The sequence below is a fragment of the Oryzias latipes genome, chromosome 7 (assembly GCF_002234675.1).
Source record: "Oryzias latipes chromosome 7, ASM223467v1".
Lineage (NCBI taxonomy): Eukaryota > Metazoa > Chordata > Actinopteri > Beloniformes > Adrianichthyidae > Oryzias > Oryzias latipes.
In genome coordinates, this window is record NC_019865.2 from 28479808 (window position 1) to 28500461 (window position 20654).

General features: G+C 38.9%; 1 protein-coding gene across 1 annotated transcript; it reads left to right on the forward strand.

The window, feature by feature from the left end:
- Window positions 1-9801: 9801 nt before the first annotated feature.
- Window positions 9802-13420, forward strand: LOC101163643 (macrophage mannose receptor 1-like). The gene is made up of 4 exons (XM_023956988.1): window positions 9802-10043; window positions 10213-10554; window positions 10689-10783; window positions 12742-13420. The coding sequence occupies exons 1-4, from the start codon at window positions 9818-9820 to the stop codon at window positions 12826-12828; spliced, it is 750 nt and encodes a 249-aa protein (XP_023812756.1). The 5' UTR covers window positions 9802-9817; the 3' UTR covers window positions 12829-13420.
- Window positions 13421-20654: the final 7234 nt, after the last annotated feature.

The window sequence follows — 20654 nt, forward strand, 5'->3', positions numbered from 1 at the left end:
ACACCGATAATGATATATATTTAATAAATTAGATTTACCTTTTATTCATGACAGGGCAAATGTCAGAAGAATCCTTATTTTTGGGGGTTCATGAATGCAGCAATCCTCATGTCACGTGAGTTTCAGGGGGAAAGACTTTTTTTCAAAATCTTTATTGTAAAAGTCTGATTCAGTACAAGACTGTTACTACAAGACTATAACTGTAAAATACTTTATAAACTACATCAGTAGTTTATATTAAAAATATAAAACAGAATACAGTAAAAAGCCAGGGGTAGGAAGAAACATACAAAAGCACACAAGTATATAGAGGTAAGATTGACAGAATTGCCATTTACTAATTTTATGTTGGCAAAACATTTCAGAACATTTTACTGCATTTTTTGGTTATTGTAAAAATGAATTACCGGTAATTCAATATGTAGCTTGAACCCCACCATAAATAAATAAAATTGGGAAATTCTTTCAAAAGTTTGCATTCGTGAATATGAAATTCAGCACATAAAATGGATAAATTTCTGAAAAACACAAATGGCTTATTCATATGCTGGTGTAAACCAAACAATATATGTTTCCAAAGTAATGAAAAATGAGAGGGAAAATATGTAAGCTCCTAAGCAACAAGCTCCTAACTTGTACTCAGCCGTTGGGCAGAATAGGTAAAAAAATAAAAAAATAAATCACAGAAAAACAGGCGGAAGACTATTGTAAAGATAGTAAACCATCAAAACTAAATTAATGCAAAAAATGTCATCTGTTTGTCACAATAATCTTTATACTGATACCAACAATACAAATAATTTGAATGGATTTATTAATAAAAAAAATAATTCATCATTTTTGTTGTTTTAAAAAAAACATTGAAAAGGTTTTTGAAAAACTAAATGAAAGCTGTCCCCTAAAAATCTAAACTGATTTAGACTAAAAATGATAATTTATAGAAACATTGAAATCAAACGGGTCAAAAACAAGATTTTTAAGTTGCCAGTTAATTTTAAAATTGAAAAAAACAACATTCTCAAAAATATGTTTTATTTCTCTCTTTTGCATTTTTGTTTGCATACATTTTGCTTTTATTTGCCCAGTCCAGCAGCTAATTAAACAAAAAGAAACCGAAAGCTTCCTGCATTTGACAGGTATTGCTATTACACAAGGGGTAATATGATCTACCCTTTGGACTCTCAATGTGTATAATAATATACATTAAAGACCTTTTGTGTTTAAACTGAGGCTTAACCTCATGTTTTTTACATTTGTCCTCCGCCCTGAGAGTCTTCTGTCAGACTGGAAGGTAGCAGACATTGGAGTAGAAAAAGGAAAAGAGGGAAAGTGATTTGGTAGCGTGGTACACCACCAAAAAATAAGAAAATGTACGGCAGAAAAATACGGCACAAAGACAAAAACTGCATTAATTATAAAATTAGAGGATTATTTCAAGAAGCACCACTGCCCAAGACCAGGCGGTCACAGGAACGTAAACCAGGGTCATGCGTTCACTCCGAACCCTTCTTGAGTAGAAACGTGCAAATAAAAGGTGAAGGTCATTGACAAGAAGAAAGAAAGTCACAAACAAACCCCAAAGAGGCTCAAGTCTCCTGAAACAGCCGCAGATAACGCAGAGAGGCCTGGTACACAAAACAAGCACATACGAGAACAAAGACCCAAAAGACCTACAGCTCAGACACAGGACAATTGTTGGCCCTTCAGATATCAACACAAGCATCCCAGGGATCCCAAGGTAGGTGGGCCATGATGTAGATACCTCCAAGATACAACCACCACCTCAGTACCACCAGATTATTAAAAGAACATGCATTAAAAAAAGTAAGATCCATAGCTGTCACAGTCAGCACCAAAAGCTGTTTAAAGGTCTGACATTCAGATGTCGTTTGGAACACAGCCAGCAGATGTCTCCCTTCTCACAGCTTTAAATGATTGATCAGTGATGATCTTGCAGCAGATGTCAAAGTGGCCGGTGTCGTTTTGAATCCCATCTAAATCAAAATGTGAATTATCAAAGGTTAACAAAAGCCTGTACACCACAACGCTGCTCCAAAGATAAAAACAAAGTACATCCTCAATTTTTGTTTCCATATTTGTTTCCAACACAAAAACATTAAAATGTCCATCAAGAGTGAAACGCTCACCAAAACATAAATCTGATCTTTTTTGGAAACAGCATCTTTCATTCTAGTCACTCAAAATAATTTTGTGTTTGAAGATTTCACCTCCTCCTGGAATGCTCTCAAGATTCTTCTGATCCAGTTTCTTTTGATCTGAAATTTAGAATGATCTCCTTTGTTAAAGTGACACAGATGCACCATTTTTTGCATGACAAAGGTCTGACCGTTGGGAAGAAGTATGTTGCCTCTACAAATAAATAAAATAAAGGTTTTGTGAGTTGAGAAAAAATACCTAAGAAGCTCCAGCACCTTCTGTTCACTCAAGCGGACATTGCAGTCTCCATCTTAAACCATACTTAAGGGGTGGTGTTTGGATAGCTGCACAATCTAACATTAACAGTAACATTTTTGGTTATTTAGCCTGTTTTAGGAGAAAAAAAAACAGATTTCATTTTTCAAATTCATATTTCAAGCTTTTAATTTTTGTATTTACTTTTACCAACTACATATTAAGTTAGCAAGCTCAATATTTAATTTAAAGTTAGATATATGTTTTATAATTATTTATTTATTTTACAAACTAAATTTAGTCTGTACACTAAATATTCAATTTGATCAAATTAGACATTTAATTTGCAAATTAAATATTTACATCTGACCTAAATATTTATCTTCCAAACAAAAAATTTGAGCTGTATTTCTAAATATTGTTTTCTTGAACAAATATTTAACTCCGAATTAAATTAGTAAATTTTTACTAATTATTTAGTTGGAACTAAAGATATAGTTTGGAGCTAAACTATAGTTTGGAGCTAAACTCCAAACTAAACATTTAGTTACATGCAAATTAATTTGCCCATAAGCAGAATTGGACTACCAAAATAAAAGCTGTATTTTGCTCCGTTTCTGAAATTATTCTTGCCAGACCTGTTGCCCATCATCTCCTTATGCTATAGTAAATCCAGACATGTCCAACCTGCTGGCTGAAAACATTGATGGGCTGTTTTAATGGCTATTCTTTAGTAAATAGGCTTCTTCTCAGGGCATCGCTACACTTTCCAGACCTATCAACACAGCCACCTCTGCTGGAACACCGAGCCGCGGTTGGAGCCCCCTCCCCTCCACCACCCTCAGTTCGAACTTTTTCTTTTTAGTATTTCTTTTGATTGACACCAGAGGTAAACTGGTGATCTGTTTACTCTTGTAAAGGATGAAAAAAAATTCAAACTTTTCCATAAACAAATATGTTATGGTGTTGCGGCCGTGTGAGGCCTTCCCAGGTTCGGATGGTTAAGGATTTCAAAAACCAGATGTGCAAATGGGAAAAGAAAAATCAGAAAAGGTCTGTTTTTGTCAGTGACAGCACTGCTCAGAGCATGTTGTGGAAAGATTGTATCTAGAGGGAGATGCTTTTTTTAAATAAAGCCAGAACTTTGTTTAATAGATTGTTCTGAAAAGAATCAGTCTTGGTGAAGACTACCTTTAAAAAACATGATTATTGATTGAGAGTTTTAGAGATTAAATATCAAATAGGCTCTACTGACTGTGCTTCAGTTGAAACAACTAAACAGAGGGTCTGCAATCTTGAACAAAAGAGCCATTCTGGCCAGCTTCTTACTGACCAAAGAAAAACTGCAGTCCACTTCACCAAAACACACATTTTATTTATGATTTTGTGGCTGATAAGTCATTCATTAGAGTTTAAATTATAAGCCTGAATGTCACAACTTTATTAACTAAACTAAATTAACCAAAACTGCAAACCCATCGTTTTTAAAAATGATTACAATTTTTCTTCAAAGACAAAGAACCACAATAAAAGGATAAAAGAGCCACATGTGACTCCGTAGTCTCAGGTTGCAGACTCCTGAAGTACGCAAAACAAAGCTAGTTTGAATAGTTTTGGTTCTCCAAGGAACTTCCGGCTATTGGTGTTTTGACTTTAACTGTTTGCATACTCAGTTTGCATGTGCGTGACTAATGATTAATGAGTAAAGAGTCACTATCAGCAGATGGTGACTCTTTACTCACTGAGGGGATAGACTTAGGGACAGAGGCCTTTTTCTTCTGTACATCATCATTGGATCAAGTGAGGATTTTAAATAACTGATTTGAATTTCTACATTGTGGCATCCGAGTAGGAGCTCCACGGTGGTTTAGCGGGACTCGCCTCACAGCAAGAAAGTCCTAGCTGGGTCCTTCCTGTGTGGAGTTTGCATGTTCTCCCCGTCCATGTGTGGGTTTTCTCCGGGAACTCCGGTTCACTCTAAATTGTCCCTAGGTGTGAAAGTGAGTGTGTGTGGTTGTGTGGCCCTGTGAAAGACAGACAAAATGTGCAGAATGTACCCTGCCATCACACAACAGTAGCTGGAATAGAATCCAGCTCTCACGGGATAAAGCAGTTTTGGCAAATAGATGGATTTAGAGCATCAATTTTGCATGTTTTTTTTTTAACAATGCATTGTGTTCTGCATCCTGTAACTCTTCAGAGTAGAACATTATCAATGAACCCTTTAACACTGAAGCTATAGCTCCAGTCAGTGGCGGTTCTACACTAACTTACTCCCTGGGCGAGTAACCCCAGCAGCCCCCCCCCCCCCACACACACACACACATACAAAATTTGACAACATCCTGTTGTGTTCCCTATCTTCTATTTAGCCATTTTACTCAAAAAATGCATGAATTTTCTAGACTCGTATTACGGGGGGTCAAACTCAGTCACACAGGGGGCCTAAGTTAAAAACACGCTTAAGGTTTTGAGCCGAAGAAGATAAAGATTTACTGAACTACACACTAAAGCTAAACTTTTAAACCTTTTACACTAAACCTTTTGAACATAAATATGAATAAAAACAGGAACATTAATCCAGAATAACTTAAGTTAAACCTTAAATAACTTTTAATATTTTGTTCTCCATTTAAATATATTCTGTCAAAATTATACAAATATGAACATGCTGCAGGACAAAACAAAGAAAGCCTGGAAATATTTATAAGAAATTACATATCAAATAATTCCATTTTTTTGCTCTTTCATCATTTTTTAGAGCTTTTTTTTTTAGAGCTGGACTCCTGCTTCATTTTTAGCAATAATTTCTTAATGTGTGACGTCCTGTGTGTGTCTTTGTGAAACATAACAGAGGGATTAGATCTAAAAAATAAAACTTATTGTGATTAATATGTTTAGGTCTTATAAAACATTAAAGACTAAATCTTAGAACTCATCAGTGGGATTACTCCAAAAATATTTGGCATTTCCCTAAATTTGTGCAACACCAACAGTAGAAATCCTCCAAAAAAAACTCAATCCATAAAAAATGGTCTGCGCTCATCCCCCCTCCCCTTCCCTCTGACACACGCGGCTCCGTCTCTATGACGGGAGGCGCAGCTGCGGCCCAGAGTTGATTGTTAGATAGAAAAAGACTCCCAATCACCTGTTAGTGGGATTCAGCCAGCCACCGGCGAGTTGCGCTCCCCTCTCGAGTTTTTTGACTTATGTTCCAAAGACTACCGCAAAGAGGTGTGGCCGCAAGCGTTTTGTAGCAGAGGGCGGTGGTCACGTGCGCATCGGGTCTGCTGTGTCGGAGCAAAGAATTGTGGGAAATAATCTCCATTGCCTGCTTTTTTCGAAATTGGGTTGAGCACGGATGTTTGTTCTGCCTAATTCCTTTTCATGTGCCTGTTTTACGTTGTTTCACTCTGAGGTATTCTTTTTTTTTTTTTTTTTTGCACCATAAGTGTGAAGAGGAAATAGGAGGAAGACATTCTTAATAGTCTGATGTGTCAAAATAAAAGCAAGAAGTGTCGGTTGCTGAAGCAATTTCAAATTATAAGCTCCAAGCTTCCTCTTTGAATTCAGTATGTAGCACGTTATGTGTAACGCATCAGGCACGGCAAATGCCGCCCCCTATGACGTGCCGCCCTGGGCGACCGCCCACATCGCCCATATCAAAAACCGCCACTGGCTCCAGTGTTGTCAGTCTTTAAACGACCATAACTCTTAAACTGTTTGCGTAATTAACGTAATGCACTGATCTACAACACTTTACTGCACTCCTCTGCAGTAAAGTGTTGTAGATCAGTGCAAAGTTGTAGATCAGGAGTTCTTAGACATCTAACGTAAATTAGCTGATTCTGTCGCAGACATAAGTGGCGACAGGATGAATCTCCATTCCAGGGAGTTTTTCCCGCGGTGCCTGGCAAGAGACAATATAGCCTGCAATGTGAATGAGGTGATGTGGCCCGATGCAGCTCAGTGACATGATGCCGCACAGTGACTGTGGTGTGAATAAAGTAAAGAAAATAACTTCACACCCTGATTATGTTTTCAAGAGCACTGTTGTGTGCAATATATTCTGTTTTTACATTGAGTTGTGTTACAGTCGTGTAAATGCAGAATTTACTGTACATTTATACTCTTCATATGCAACTCTCAAATAGAAATGGCTAATACTCTGCAGAGATCTAAGAACATCCATTACTGTAAAGTTTCTAAACAATATGCATTGGCAGTTGTGAAACAAAGAACCTTCTCACAAATTGAGCATTGTGTTTTCAATTGTGTTGTGGTTCTGTTGGGCATGCCTCCTCCAGGGGCATAACACCTGCTGCTCATTCCCACAATCAGCACCTCCACACCTGATGGCCATCAAGGACACTATTTATTCTTAAGGATGACCTCCAGCCAGCGCCAGATTATTGTTCACCCTGTAAAAGTCCATCATAGCCACCCCTCTGCCCCTCTGCCCCTCTGCCCCTCTGCCCCTCTGCCCCTCTGCCCCTCTGCCCCTCTGCCCCTCTGCCCCTCTGCGCCCTCTGCCCCTCTGCCCCTCTGCCCCTCTGCCCCTCTGCCCCTCTGCCCCTCTGCCCCTCTGCCCCTCTGCCAGCCGTGTCTCATCCTCTCTCCAGTCAAGTCATAATTAATCACTTCACGTCTACCAGTTTGTGTCCGCACTTGGATTCAGTCATCCACCACCTTCTCCCAACAAGTTGTTCCGCTGTAGTGTCTAATGCTGTGTGTAGTGCTTACATTAGAAAGCTTCCAGCTGCTCTTGAGACGTACTGGTTGTATTTATGTAGCTTCAGAAAAGGGTGTTGTCTTTAGATATTGAGGAACACGGAGGACACGTTTGTGAAACGTGTTTTAGCATTTAAGAAAAACTGTAATCTAATCCAAAACACTTTTGCAGCATAAAATAATATGTGCTTTAAATCTTATTTTTTCTTGTTTTAACAAACAGATCTTAAAGAAAATCAAACTTTTCATCAACATTTTGCTCCGGAGGACTCACAGATCACAGACCTGTTGATTTAAGGTAATGTCAGCAGATAAACTTTATAGTTTATTTTAAAGTTTCAGGAGATCCTCGGCCATAAATTCAGAAATCTGACTAAAAATTAATCAATGCTAAAAAATAAAATAAAAGAAATGTATTCATTTTCTAACTGTTTGTTCCCTTTCGGGGTCTCTAGGATGCCGGAGCCAATCAACCTGCTTGTGGGCGAAGGCAGGGGACAATGCCAGTCTGTCACACCCCCATGCACACTCACATTCACACGTAGGGGGAATTTAGAGTAACCAATTTAACCTAAGAAACGTGTTTTGGACAGTGGGAGGAAGCCGGAGTCCCCCGGAGAAAAGCCACACATGCATAGGAAGAACATGAAAAATCCACACAGAAAGGTCCCCCATTGGTGTTCTGTTTCAGGTCCCCCAGCTGGGACTTGAACCAGGGGCCTTCTAATGAATTATTTTTAAAATGAGAAAGCGAGATGAGGCAGAACGTATGTGAGAACATTTGTGTTGCAATGCCAAATCATTTTTTGAAAGCAAAAAAAAAATTATCTTCTTAAAAATCTTTTATTGGTTATACTGACTTCCCCCCGCCACTTTAAGCCATTCATGAAATATGTATAAACAGTATTTCAAATTTAAGGAAGATATTGTTGTTTGCACCTAAGTGTTATAATAATTGATTAACTATGACCAAATAATGTCTTTGACCTCCTAAGAGCTGACAAAACATTTATAATCAGTTTTGAAGATAAGGCTGAATGCTCCACAGACTCCAAATCCTTTTCAAGGCAAATTTTCTTTTTTAAGCATGTAAATAAAGCTAGTTTCTATTGTGATCTCTTCTCTACAAAGATTTCCCTGAGACTGTCTAGGTTTGTATGAATTTTGCATCCTCCGTTTGCATGAGTGGGATTGAAGCAGATAAGTAAACATCTGTACGTCTGCAGTCACAGACTGAAGGTCTGCATCGAGGATCAAGGATGGAGAGATTGTGTCTGTACTTCATCGCTGCTTCAGGTGAGCATTTCTTTTATATTCCTCACTTGTTTCCTTCTAGTGACAGTTATTTGTGTTTTGCATGACCATGCTGTTACTCGTCTCACCTGTGGAAAGATTTATGAATTTACTTTTACAACCCACCTTTTCTTTTGGGAACAAATTAGCTCTTGGTCTGCAAAGTCTTCACGGCTTTGGTAAATCTGGAGCTTTCTGGTCATACTGATGGAAAAGCAAATTAGCAACAAATAATAATGAAAAGCTTGTTTTTTTATCATATTTTACTTGTTAACAATAAAATCTAATACAGCATTTTTTTAGAATCAAGTAAATCTTGTAACACAATAAGAATATTGTTTAATTATATTTCCTTCAATTATTTGCACTGTGGAAGAGTTGGACAATACAAAGTCTACATTAATAAATAATAAATAAATAAATAAAATGTGTTTCTGTTTTGCAGCCGTTTGTGGTGTCTTCTCTGTGGCTCAACACCACTACCTAGTTTTTAATGAAACAAAGACCTGGACTGAGGCTCAGAGTTTCTGCAGAGAGCAGTTTGCTGACCTGGCCACTGTGGACAACATGGAAGACATGAATAACCTGAATGGCATGGCCGTTCCACAGGTGGAACAAAGACTTTTAGTATCAAATTCTTTGACTGAAATCCCTTTTCACATGCTCATTAAAACAAATTGGTTTCTCTTTTTTGGCAAACATTGTAAAAGAGATTCAGTTCAGTATGCATGAAGAGACTTGACGGTTCCAGCAGAACGTATTGTGAGAAAATGAGATTAGACACACCTTGTAGGAACAAAAAAAAGACGTGAAATAACTTGGCTTTTTGAACCCTCACAGCAGTCTTGGCTCAGTAATTGTGGTTTGTTTTTCATTTATGTTTTGGGAGGGTTTGTTGTCCCCCATGTCAAAGTCACACTAAGTATATAACTATCCACAGTGGTCCCTGTATTCAGTTGTCTGGTTTTTGCTTGAACCTAATCGGTTTGTTGGACTTTTAAGTTGCCGCTTTGTTCATAATTTTTTTACTAAAATTTAATACCGCCACAAGCCTAGTTTCATGCACCGTTTCTGTCTGTAATTTAATTCAACATGAATTTTTAAAAAGTGACCCAGATATAAGCAGAATAAAGATTTTGTTTGTGCCAGTTTTTTTTCCTTTCCTTTTGGCACCTCATGGTCTCCAGTTCCCCCTTAAATTGCATTCTGAGAACACATGTCACTGTAATCAGTACAAATTACTAATTTCATTAGTAAATCCATACACTTTCTTAGAGTGACATGTTGCTGCAATAGATTACTGTTGTAATGAGTTACTCCCAAACACTGATGAGGACAGAAAAACTGTTTTTTTTAAAGAGCAAATCAACTTGTTTTTCAGATGGCCTGGATAGGACTGTACCAAGATGTGAACAGCTGGAGATGGGCGATGTCAGACCCAAATTTCTATGAAAATGGCAATGCTAACTTCAGAAACTGGAAAGATTCCGAGCCAAACAATTACAATGGCCTTGAATCCTGTACAATGTTGAGCATGCCTGACAATGGTAAATGGAACGATATGCCCTGTGATAGCTTGGCAGAACCAATCTGCTCTGATGTGACAGGTAAGATAACCAACTGATACAGACTAATAACTAAATAAACTGTGTCAGTCTCAATGTCTCGTTTTGAAAGTAAAGTTTCTCTGTTGATTGTCAGAGAGTCTTTGCCAGAGGCATAATTAATAGTGACATGCTGTTTGCTATTCACAACAGTCACTCTGCTCTCCCATAGGACTCAATGTGACGTTTGTTTACATCAACAATTCTATGAAGTGGTTTGATGCCCTGAGCTTCTGCAGAGAGTATCACACAGACCTGGCCAGTGTGCGAAACATGGAAGAGAACCAGAAGATCATGGAGCTGACACCTGCAGGAAAAAAGCCCTGGATTGGTCTTTTTAGAGACACTTGGAAATGGACTGATGGAAGTAACTCCTCATTCAGGAACTGGAAGGTTGGTGAACCTAATAATTACCAAAACCAAAACGAGAACTGTGCAGTAGCAGATTTTGAAAGCTCTGGACAGTGGGATGACAGGAACTGTGATGAAAAGAGAGCATTCATTTGCTACGCTGGTGAGTCCCAACTCTTGAAAATGCATGTGATTTCAGAGCTTTTCTCCAAAGAAAAAATACGATAAATATGCCAAAGACACGTTTTGCATATCATCAGGGTAAACACGGTCACTGACTTACCATTTTATTCCAAGTCCCAAAGAAAAGGTACCTGCTAAAGCTGAAGATAGAGGAAAACTCATCTCTTAATCTAGAAGATCCTGTTGTGCTGGAGGAACTTCTGAAGCAGGTAAACCATGTTTGAAGTCACTCGTCATACATTTTTTCAAAAAGAGAAAAAAAGCTCAAGTCAATTTGTTGAGTGTCACAGAGCTATGTTTTTAAAATACGACAGTCCTAAAACTCACAGACGCCCCTTCTGGGGGTCTATCAGTATTAGGGCAGTCTGTCCTTCAGTTAGCCATTCAGGGAGGGTCCAGTCCACTTCAAAGGGGTCTCCTGCCAGGAGCTCACATAAGGCAGTAAGATTCCATAACCAGAGCATGTTGGGGCCTGGTTGTCTGTCCATTTCTTCATTTCTCAGACCCATATTCTGGTCTGTGATTTTTACTGGATGTTGTTCCGAGTGTTCCTTATATTCTGCTCTAAAGTCCACCAATAAGTCAGAGAGTATTGTTAGTCTTCAGCCTAAAAGGGTCCGTTTTCCCATGCTGTTATACTGCCATTGAGAGAACACGTGATGATTTAGTGGAGAACATCCATTTTATCCTCCTGGCCTCTATCTCTGCCAGCTGACAGTTAAAGCTGAGTCTTTGATTAATGCTACACATACACTTCCATTGTTATGCAGATGATACCCAGTTCTACCTCATCAGCAAACCAACCTCATCCTTCCTCCCTCTTTGCTGATTGACTGCTTAGCAGCGAACAAATCCTGAGTTTCTGTTAAGTTTACTAAATTAAACAGTAATAGAGGGGAGCGCAGGTGTGTCTTGCTGTTCCCTTGAGGCTCGTATGGTCACGTCATGAAAATGAAATGTACAATTGTGTGGTAAGTTTAGCGTAAAGTATTTGTAAGACTAATGTTAGTTACACTCACTTATTGACAGAAATAAAACTGAATACAACACCCTGAAAAACAGAAAGTTCTTCAACGCTCTTCTTCTATTCTTCCCCCTAGTTGATGTTTTGAGTCCAGTGAGGAAAGGAGCAGTTAATAAACCCGTTGATCCTTCTTTGGTTGGTCTTCTCGTGGGCATCCAAGTAGACATCCTGTAGTGGTCAGCCTTGGACAAAAAAAATACTATACACATAAAATTGAATTGAATTATTTTCGTTTATTTAGACTGTGACCTGATTACCTTATTCTAGGGTTAAATCTCCAAATGCCTGCCAAAACAGGACAACTGGCTTCCCTCAATGTAGAAAGACAAAAGTTACACTTAGAAGATACTAAGACTGATGCTATGACCAATGGGATTCCAAACATTGTTGTGCAGGTTGATGTTGTGAATTGTTGTGAAGTCTTTTTTTGGCTACTGACTGAAATAATGAAAAAACAAATATATTTAATCAAAACCGCTCTCTCAGGAAATGAGTCAAAAGCAGAAAACCATCAGAAGGAATGGTGAGTAGTAACTATTACCTTTAATGGAAGACATTAGGGGGTGCCCTGGGTGTGGCAAGAAGTTTGGTCCAGGGGTTTCACTTCTTCTCGCTCCTTTCTGATATTTCTTGGTTTTTTTCATTTTTTCATTTTGTTCTATTTTTCCTTTAAAGCACATGTTCAAAATGCAATATTATCATAACAAATCATATTATATCATTTTTTGGTATTGTATTTGACATTTCATTTTCAAAAAGTTCTCTTGTAAATGTGTAGTAAAATTCAATTAAAAATATCTAATTTGACAATTAAAATGGATTAACAGAAATGCAGCTTCAATTGACTCAAAAAAAAAAATCAACCCTCCAACATATTTTTTTCATTTTCTACTTTAACACCGCTAATTCTGTGACATAGTTAGAGAGATAATGCAAAGAGGGGATTGCATTTTAGTTATCTCATCCACCATGCAAAAAGTGTCGCATAATTCAATTCCAGTCAGCATTTCCAGGGTGGAGGCGGAGCGATGACGTACAACCCAGAGCTCAGGAAAACTGGGACAACTTTTCCATCTTTCAAAGATTTTCAAATCTCAAGGGTGTCACAGTAGAATTTCTGTTTGCATGAATTCTGTGTTTCAGCTCAAGCAGAAGCTGAAGGATCAAGGAGTGACTGGAGACCCTAAACTGAGATGGAAGAAACAGTCAAATGGAAAGATCTTCCACTAAGAAAAGAAGCAGAACGAAGAACACAGAGACCATTTCCAAATTAAAAACAAACATTGAAAAAATTATACTTATTTTTAATGTCAATCTATTATTTTACCAGAATGTCCAAGTGAACTCACATTGCTCTTCTTGGTCTTGCCCCAGTTTACTTAACAGAGCTTTGAAGTGTTCATTCTAGAGTTAAAGGTCTGCCACCAGTGTCTGCTTCATTCAGCCAGGTCACATTAGAAACACGAAGGTAATCAAGCTTTTTCTATTGCTGGCCTTCATTTATGGAAGAATATTCCTGCAGAACTGTGCGTGACATTAGATCCTAAATGTCAACTAAAAACACCCTTTTACAATGGCTTTAATACTCACAAGCTGGTGGCGTCTTATTTTATTTTACTCAACTGAATTCTTATCTGTCTTGCATGTATTTTATTGGTATTTGTGATTTTATGCTGTTTTTTATTTTTGTTTCCTGATCTACTCATTTAAATTTTGTTGTATTTATTTTTCTCTTGAGGTTTAAGATATTCATTCATTTATTGTTGTCAACTTGACCTCTTCTGCTTTTCCTCTATTAAATAAAACAAATGATCAGTACCAACAAAAGTCCTCCTATCTATCAGTCTTTAAAAACAGCCTCTGATCCAGGAGTGAGGACAGAGAGCCACATTCTCACTCATTCCATGTTCTGGCACCTTCTAGTTGGTTGGACATACCTAATCCATGTATTTGGCCATGAGCAGGGCAGGATATCAGAAAAATATGCAGAGACACTGACTCTTGAGGCCTGGAACTGTCCATTCATGCTCAAATCTATATATATAATTTACTTTTATCTGTCGAGAACATCTAAAAATTACCTTCAAATGTCCTTTAAATGCTTTATAGTCGATGCATAATAATTAGGTAAATGCAAATTCCCCTAACATTTTCTGAGTTTTGGGGTACTTGGGGTACAGAGGAAAATGGTTGAGCTGGTTGGAAATGGAAATGGAATGAAAATGGTTGGCTGGGGGGGGCGAGATCTTTTAACAGACCCAGCTGCAGCCGAGGGTGGATCTGATGTGTATTAGTGTAGTTGTGCAGATGTGTTTAGATTTGTGTGTGTGTAAAAGTCAAAGTCAACTTTATTGTCGATTCTTCACATGTGCATCACATACAATGAATCGAAATTCCGTTTCTTACTCTCTCATGTCTATTCAAAAGGAAAAATAAATAAAATAAAATAAAAATAAATAAATAAATAAAAGGAAAGAAAAGAAGGTGCACGGTGACGCAGTGTTTAGCGCTCTTGCCTCACAGCAAGAAGGCCTCCGGTTCAAGTCCCCCGGCTGGGGGACTTGAAACAGAACACCAATTGGGGACCTTTCTGTGTGGAGTTTGCATGTTCTCCCCATGCTTGCGTGGGTTTTCTCCAGGGACTCCGGCTTCCTCCCTCCGTCCAAAAACATGCTTCATAGGTTAATTGGCAACTCAAAACTGTCCATAGGTGTGAGTGTGGGAGTGAATGGGTGTGTGATTGCAGACATTCTACCCTTCGACAGACTGGCGACCTGTCCAGGGTGTCCCCCTGCCTTCAGCCATAAGTGGCCGGGATAGGCTCCAGCAGCCCCGTGACCCCGAAAGGGATAAAACGGAATAGAAAATGAATGAAAATTTAAAACATTAGCCATTATCTCTGAGAGTGCGAGTGCACTTAAGAAAGTATCTCAGGCAGCAGGGGGGGGGGCTTCGTTTGAGCACTGTTCATGGAGGAAGATGGGTGGTGGGTAGGTGGAGAGGGGAGAGGGTGTTTAGCATCCTGATGGCCTGGTGTGTGAAGCTGTTTCTGAGCCTGGTGGTGCAGGACCTGAGGCTCCTGTACCTCCTCCCCGAGAACAGGTTGTGTGCAGGGTGGTGTGCATCCTTGACAGTTGTTAGCGCTTTGCGGGTGATGTATAAGTCCTGCAGGGAGAGGAGTGGTGCTCCAGTGATTCTCCTGGCTGTGTTGACTATGCGCTGCAGGGCTCTCCTGTTGCTGTGTGCGCAGCTGCCACCCCACACAGTGATGCAGCTGGAGAGGATGCTCTCAATGGTTCCTTTGTAGAATGTGGTCATGATGGCTTGTGAAGCACCTCATCTTTTTAGTTTCTGTGTGTGTGTGTGTGTGTGTGTGTGTGTGTGTGTGTGTTTTTGTGTGCAAGTGTAGGTGTGTGTTTGTGTGTGGGTATCTGGGAATTAGAGTTTGCGTGTGTTGAAAATTATAGACTGGAAAAGGATGGGTTAAAGTATTTTTACTACAACTCAACTAAACATGGTAGTTTGTCACTTTTTACCTGCAAGACAACACAAGGTTTAAACATTCCAGTATCAGTGCTTCAGGCTAGCTTTACTCTTGTTTTTAACCCACTGGGTCTTGTTTGGTTGTTGAAAAAGTCTCATGACCAATGCCTTTGCAACCACTGGAAACATTGAAACCACTGGGGCAGATGGATTTAAAGTTGTCACATACTTCATGTTTCTTTGCCACGTACACGTACAACATACACAACCTACACAATGGAATAGACTTGGGTTTGTAGTCTGGGAGTTCTGCATGCATTGTTGCTGTTGACTTGACCTCTTCTCCCTTTTGATTCAATTTAATAAAACAAATATTTAGCTCTTAACAAAGTTTTCTCCTCTATCAGTCTTTCAAAACTGCCTCTGGTCTCCAGGAGTGAGGACCGAGATCCACATTCACACTTGCTTTCTAACGAACTCTGCTCTGGCATCTTCTATTTGGCTGGACATCCCTGATCCAGGTAATTGGATATCCATGAGCTGGGCAAGGACATCAGGAACACATACAGACACACTGGCTTCATTTACATGGACACAAGCAGCTCAATCGGAATAAACTCCTGATCAGAATGAAAATGCGTCATGTAAACTTGCTGTTCGGAATACCCAGACCCGATCAGACTTGTTCGGATAATTTACTGCAGATCGAGATAGGTGGGTGATGCTGATTGTTGATCCGATTGTGGTGCATGTAAACAATTTATTCTGATTGTGGGTCATTGCTGCGCAGGCTTTTACGTACATAAGGTGTGGCGCTCCAGAGGAGGTTTTGGAGCCCAAACAGGACCGGCCGGCAAAGCAGCCGGACTCATAGCTTCGTGTTGGCGGGCAGGGGAGGGTGCTTTGTTACGGTGTGCGTTCCGGAAGACGGCTTCAGACCATCTGGCTTCTTTGCTTGAGCGAACTGTCGGTCCCAGGAGAACCGTGTCTCCTGGGAGAACCACGTTTCCGAGCATCTTCAGAACGATGTGTGAGCTGGTGGAGGCAGCTCTGCGCAGTCCTGAGAAACCGTGCGAACAATCACGTAAAATTATGTTCAAAGCAAATGCTGATGTTATTTCCACATATTAACGTTCAGCCAAGATGCACATTGCAGCATTTCCCGCATGGATTTTAACTGCATCCACGACTAAATGTTGTTGTCGGCACGTATTAACCTAATCCTAACCCTTCTTCCGGGCCAAGAATAAAGCACTGGTCGCACGTATTTAAAAAATTATAAGCAGTCACTTGAAAATAATAATAAAAGCATGTTTAGAGGATCATCTTGCCCTGTGCTGCAGCTTTGTTTGTTTACAACAGATCGTGCTGTTTCTTCTTCGCTGCCGTTTCCGGTATTTTAGACAGTTCTGCGCATGTCAAAATGATTTATTCTGATCGAACGTATGTAAATGTTTGTTTTAATCGGATGAAGTTTTTCTGGGTCCGTGTACACAGCTCAATTTTAATGTCATCTTTGATCCAATCAGATACATTTTGCACTTCGAACTGCAGCTAGTGATTCAGAAGTCCTGAACTTGCCCATACCTGCTCTCATCAATTATTTTTTGTTTTAAATGCCAATGTAAAATACCTGTGTTTTACATTTGTCTAATATCAAGTTTAATCATTTACATTATTTTAAATAAAATTTACAGTCAAAACACAATGATCAGGTAGGTGTGTGTATCCGAAAAACTGAATTTCTCAAATAAAGTAATTCTTGATCCTGATGAGGAAGTGGTTTGATGTGGTTTATTGCTTCATTAAACATTCCTAAAGTTGCCATAATATCACTTATGTGTTTAAATATACCATCACATTTGGCAAGGTGACAAATCATGGAAAGTGTTGAGGTTTAGCCATGAATAAGGAGGCTAAGAAGATCTCAGATCCGATGCAGTTTCCAATGACTGCCAGCAGATGTCGCCATTCCCATTGTGCCAAATGCTATGAAGTACAGTAGACTGTGATGTTTTGTTTTGTTTTGTTTTTATCAGGGGGCCAAAACTAATTTTACAAGCAGAGAAGGGCAGAAAACTGTCCAAGAAGGAAAAGCTTTCAGAAAGTCAAACAACAGACAGGCAAAGCCAAAGTGTTCTTGATATGAACGGAGACCTGAGCAAAGGAGTGAGATCAGGCTGATTGCAGGCAGACTATTTGGTGCCAAATGCTTCCATAATTTTTACATATAATTTTTAATGGTAAACTATGACTTTTTTTTAACTGTGTCCATTGAGTTTGATTTCTAATGTTAGCATTTAATTAAAAAAAAAATTTAAACTCTCTGATCGATGTTTGATACAGATATGTTTAATTTGACATGAGAAATTATTTCCTACTTTGTTCCTAATTTCCATTGATCTTTATTTATTTATCTGCATTTAGTTATCCAAATGAACCTTTATCATCTAACATAGATTAGTTTATTGTCATTACTCACACATTTAAGATTGTTGTCATTTTCTGCCAGTTTATTGTCCAAAGCTCATCTATTCCTGCACATGACTGGGCTCACTCGTGAAGCGTTTGGAGGGTGTGGGAGGAAATGGTTAGTTTATTTACAATCTCGTGAGCCACATTGATTTACACCATCTGTCAGGGGTAAACGTGACCGTAATGCCACCAGCAAACCTATTTATTGTGACTCAGGTAAATCTGATGCACTTTGAACAGATGACTCAGAAAAGCAGAGCTTTTCCAGTCAAGGCTTGTTTCTTCACTGCAGCTGAAGAAAAAAAAAAGTACCATAACCGAAAACATTTAAATAGTTCATAAACTCATGAACGTGGTTGCTAATGGCAGTTCATTTTGCATTAAATTCGGTTGGACTGGGATGTTAAACAGCTTTGTTTTTAAAAGTGTGAAAAAAAGAACAGCAACAAGCTTGTCCCTTATATTCTATATTGATATATTTGTTAGAAGACACCATTTTACCCAAATCTAAAATATGTTACCTGTCCCTCTAAAGAAGGCTGACACAACACAGTAAACTGATCAGACGACTATTATAAAGGCTTCTGAGGATGAGCAGGTGAAAGGACCACAATATAAATCAACAATAAAGCAGGTTGTGTTATTTTTTGTGTGTTAACCAAAAAGTTTGCTGTTAAATTTTCTTTTGTAATTTTTGAATTAGGTTTGTAACTCAAACACGTGTGCAGGTTTGTCTGCATGAACACCTGAATTCCAGTTGTTCTGTCCGGGGTCCATGCGTGAAAGTCGTTTCATTTTTTCTGGTTTTCTTGCATTTCTATGACAATTTACTAGTAATGTTATTATTATTAATGCCTAAAATGTGCAAAGCTCTTGCTCTGTCATCTTTGCTTTGCATTATTTGTGCACGTTCTGCGGCACTCAGCCTCCTAATCACGTGTTAGTCTTCAACGGCTCTCTTCAAAAGGTTTATCTAAAGCACCATTCCAGTAAGATAATTGCTGGCCTGTTGCTGTTATCAACAAAACTTTGACATTTACTACAAAGCCATGTCCGTTTGTTCCAGGAAGAGAAAACAAAACTAGTTTTATACATCCTTGGTCCTTCCTAGAAGCAGAGCCAGAAGCACAATAAATGTCTCTGCTGATGTGAAATTTCCATATCTGTGTTCAGGTTACTCAATAACTGAGGCAGTTGACCTATTGCAGGGACATGCTTTTCCCAAGGGCAAACAGCCATTTGTCATCACCACGAAAATGAAGGACGTAATGTAAACACTACTTTTTCCATTAAATCATAATCTTTATGATCTTGTGTTTTTGCTCTTTTTTTGATGACCAGATGTGGTAATAGGTGACTTAAATGCAGAAGACCAGAAACTGAAGGACAGAAATTTTAATTTAAATAAAAAAAACTCCAAGCTTGAACTAAAACATTACTCAGTACTCAGAGGTCAAGAAGGCAGTAGCCTTAGCTGAGATACCAAAGACCTTCCTCTCTATGAAACTTCCTCCAGTTGCTCCCAGGCCACCCGAGACGTTGCCAGATCCACAACGCATCTGGGGGCTTCCCCAGGGCCTTCAGTGGGACATACCTGGAATGCCTACCTGGGAACCATCCAGGAGGGCAAAACTACAAAGTTGAACTTTGGCCTAGGGAGTCCTGGTACCACATTCACTGATGGACACTTTTGTGCTCAAAGATGGTGTTTGTTATGAACAAACTGTGACTGGCACAGAATTGTAACTATCAAACATCGCTTTGGCTCAGACCAAAGCAAGGAGGGAGGCTGTTTCCCCCTGTCACATACGTTCAGGTATCCCTGACCTTTCCCGCATGGCTGAGGAAGTCTCCCAATAGAAAAAGGGAATCCCCAATTGGAACATGTTCTGCTAACTCTCCTAGAAACTCTGAAAAGGTTGGATACTCTACACTCCTATGAGCCAAGACCACAATAAGAGCCCTGTCCCCAACCTGGAGGCTCAGGGATGTGACCCTCTCATTCTCATGCGAACCATAACACACATTGCCTGAAGTGGGGGGCCAAAATCACACAGCATTAGCCTTTTGGTCCTTACAGCAGATGGTGGGCCTATGGGAAGGCAAGTTCATATAGTCAGGTATTGTTGGAGGAGGCCCAGACACCAAACGCTCACCTGCAAGTCTCAACCCTGGTTTCACTCACTAACCTTGCTTTTAATTTTTCCAGAAGGTGCATTTGAACTAGTCCTAGATCGGATTCTCACCCAGAACCTGCCCTGTAAAAACACAAAATCCCACCAAGTATTTTTGTCTAGTTTCTAGTTTAAATATCATATGTAAACTTGATGTACGAAAAAACTAACTCAGGTGTAAAGACTCTTTTTTTATAGCGAATTTGGAATCTCTGGGAGTCATTGGATCTTAACAAGATCCTATTTTGAGCGATATCTCAAATAAAACTAATTTTAATTTTACTTTACAGAACAGCTTTGTGCAAAGGTTTTATTTGTGAAAGGTGGATTGTTGTTTATTAAGAACAGACTTGATTGTTTAAGAAAAACTTAACTTACACCTATGCCATAATTGCATTTATGAACAACGGAAAGAAGTCTGAGCATTTTTTTGACATTTAAAATGTGAACATTTTGTCGTACTTTAAGACATAAGGATCATTGGACTGTTGTAGTGCTTAAAATATAATATATTTGGGGGAAAGTGTATAAATATAGATATTTTGTAAGATCTAAAACGGACAATATTTTTAAGATATAATATTTCCAATTACTAGAGTAGTTAATTTAGATATGAGTGTTCACAGCTAATTTAAAGATTTAATTTTGTCTTAAAAAGACAGAACATGGCATTTTAAGAAATCTTACAAAACAAATTCTAGTTCTACTGGCAGATTTTTGCACTTATAACAAGGAAAATCATATTTTATTCAATATTTATGAGCTAGTTTTGAGAAGGACACTTTTTCCAGTTGTCTGCAGGGAGACCCTGCCAGGGGCTATTGCCCCAAACAGCATAACGCCAAGGATCACTCAAGCTCTCAAATCCCTCCATGTCATGGTTGCAGGGCATGGAGAAGCCAGTGATGACTAAAACATGGAAAA

Coding starts and splice junctions, on each gene's coding strand:
- LOC101163643 (XM_023956988.1), top strand. CDS start 9,818: ATGGCCTGGATAGGACTGTACCAAGATGTGAACAGCTGGAGATGGGCG. Junction 10,555..10,688: donor AGCATTCATTTGCTACGCTG/GTGAGTCCCAAC, acceptor TTTTATTCCAAG/TCCCAAAGAAAAGGTACCTG. Junction 10,784..12,741: donor TGGAGGAACTTCTGAAGCAG/GTAAACCATGTT, acceptor TCTGTGTTTCAG/CTCAAGCAGAAGCTGAAGGA.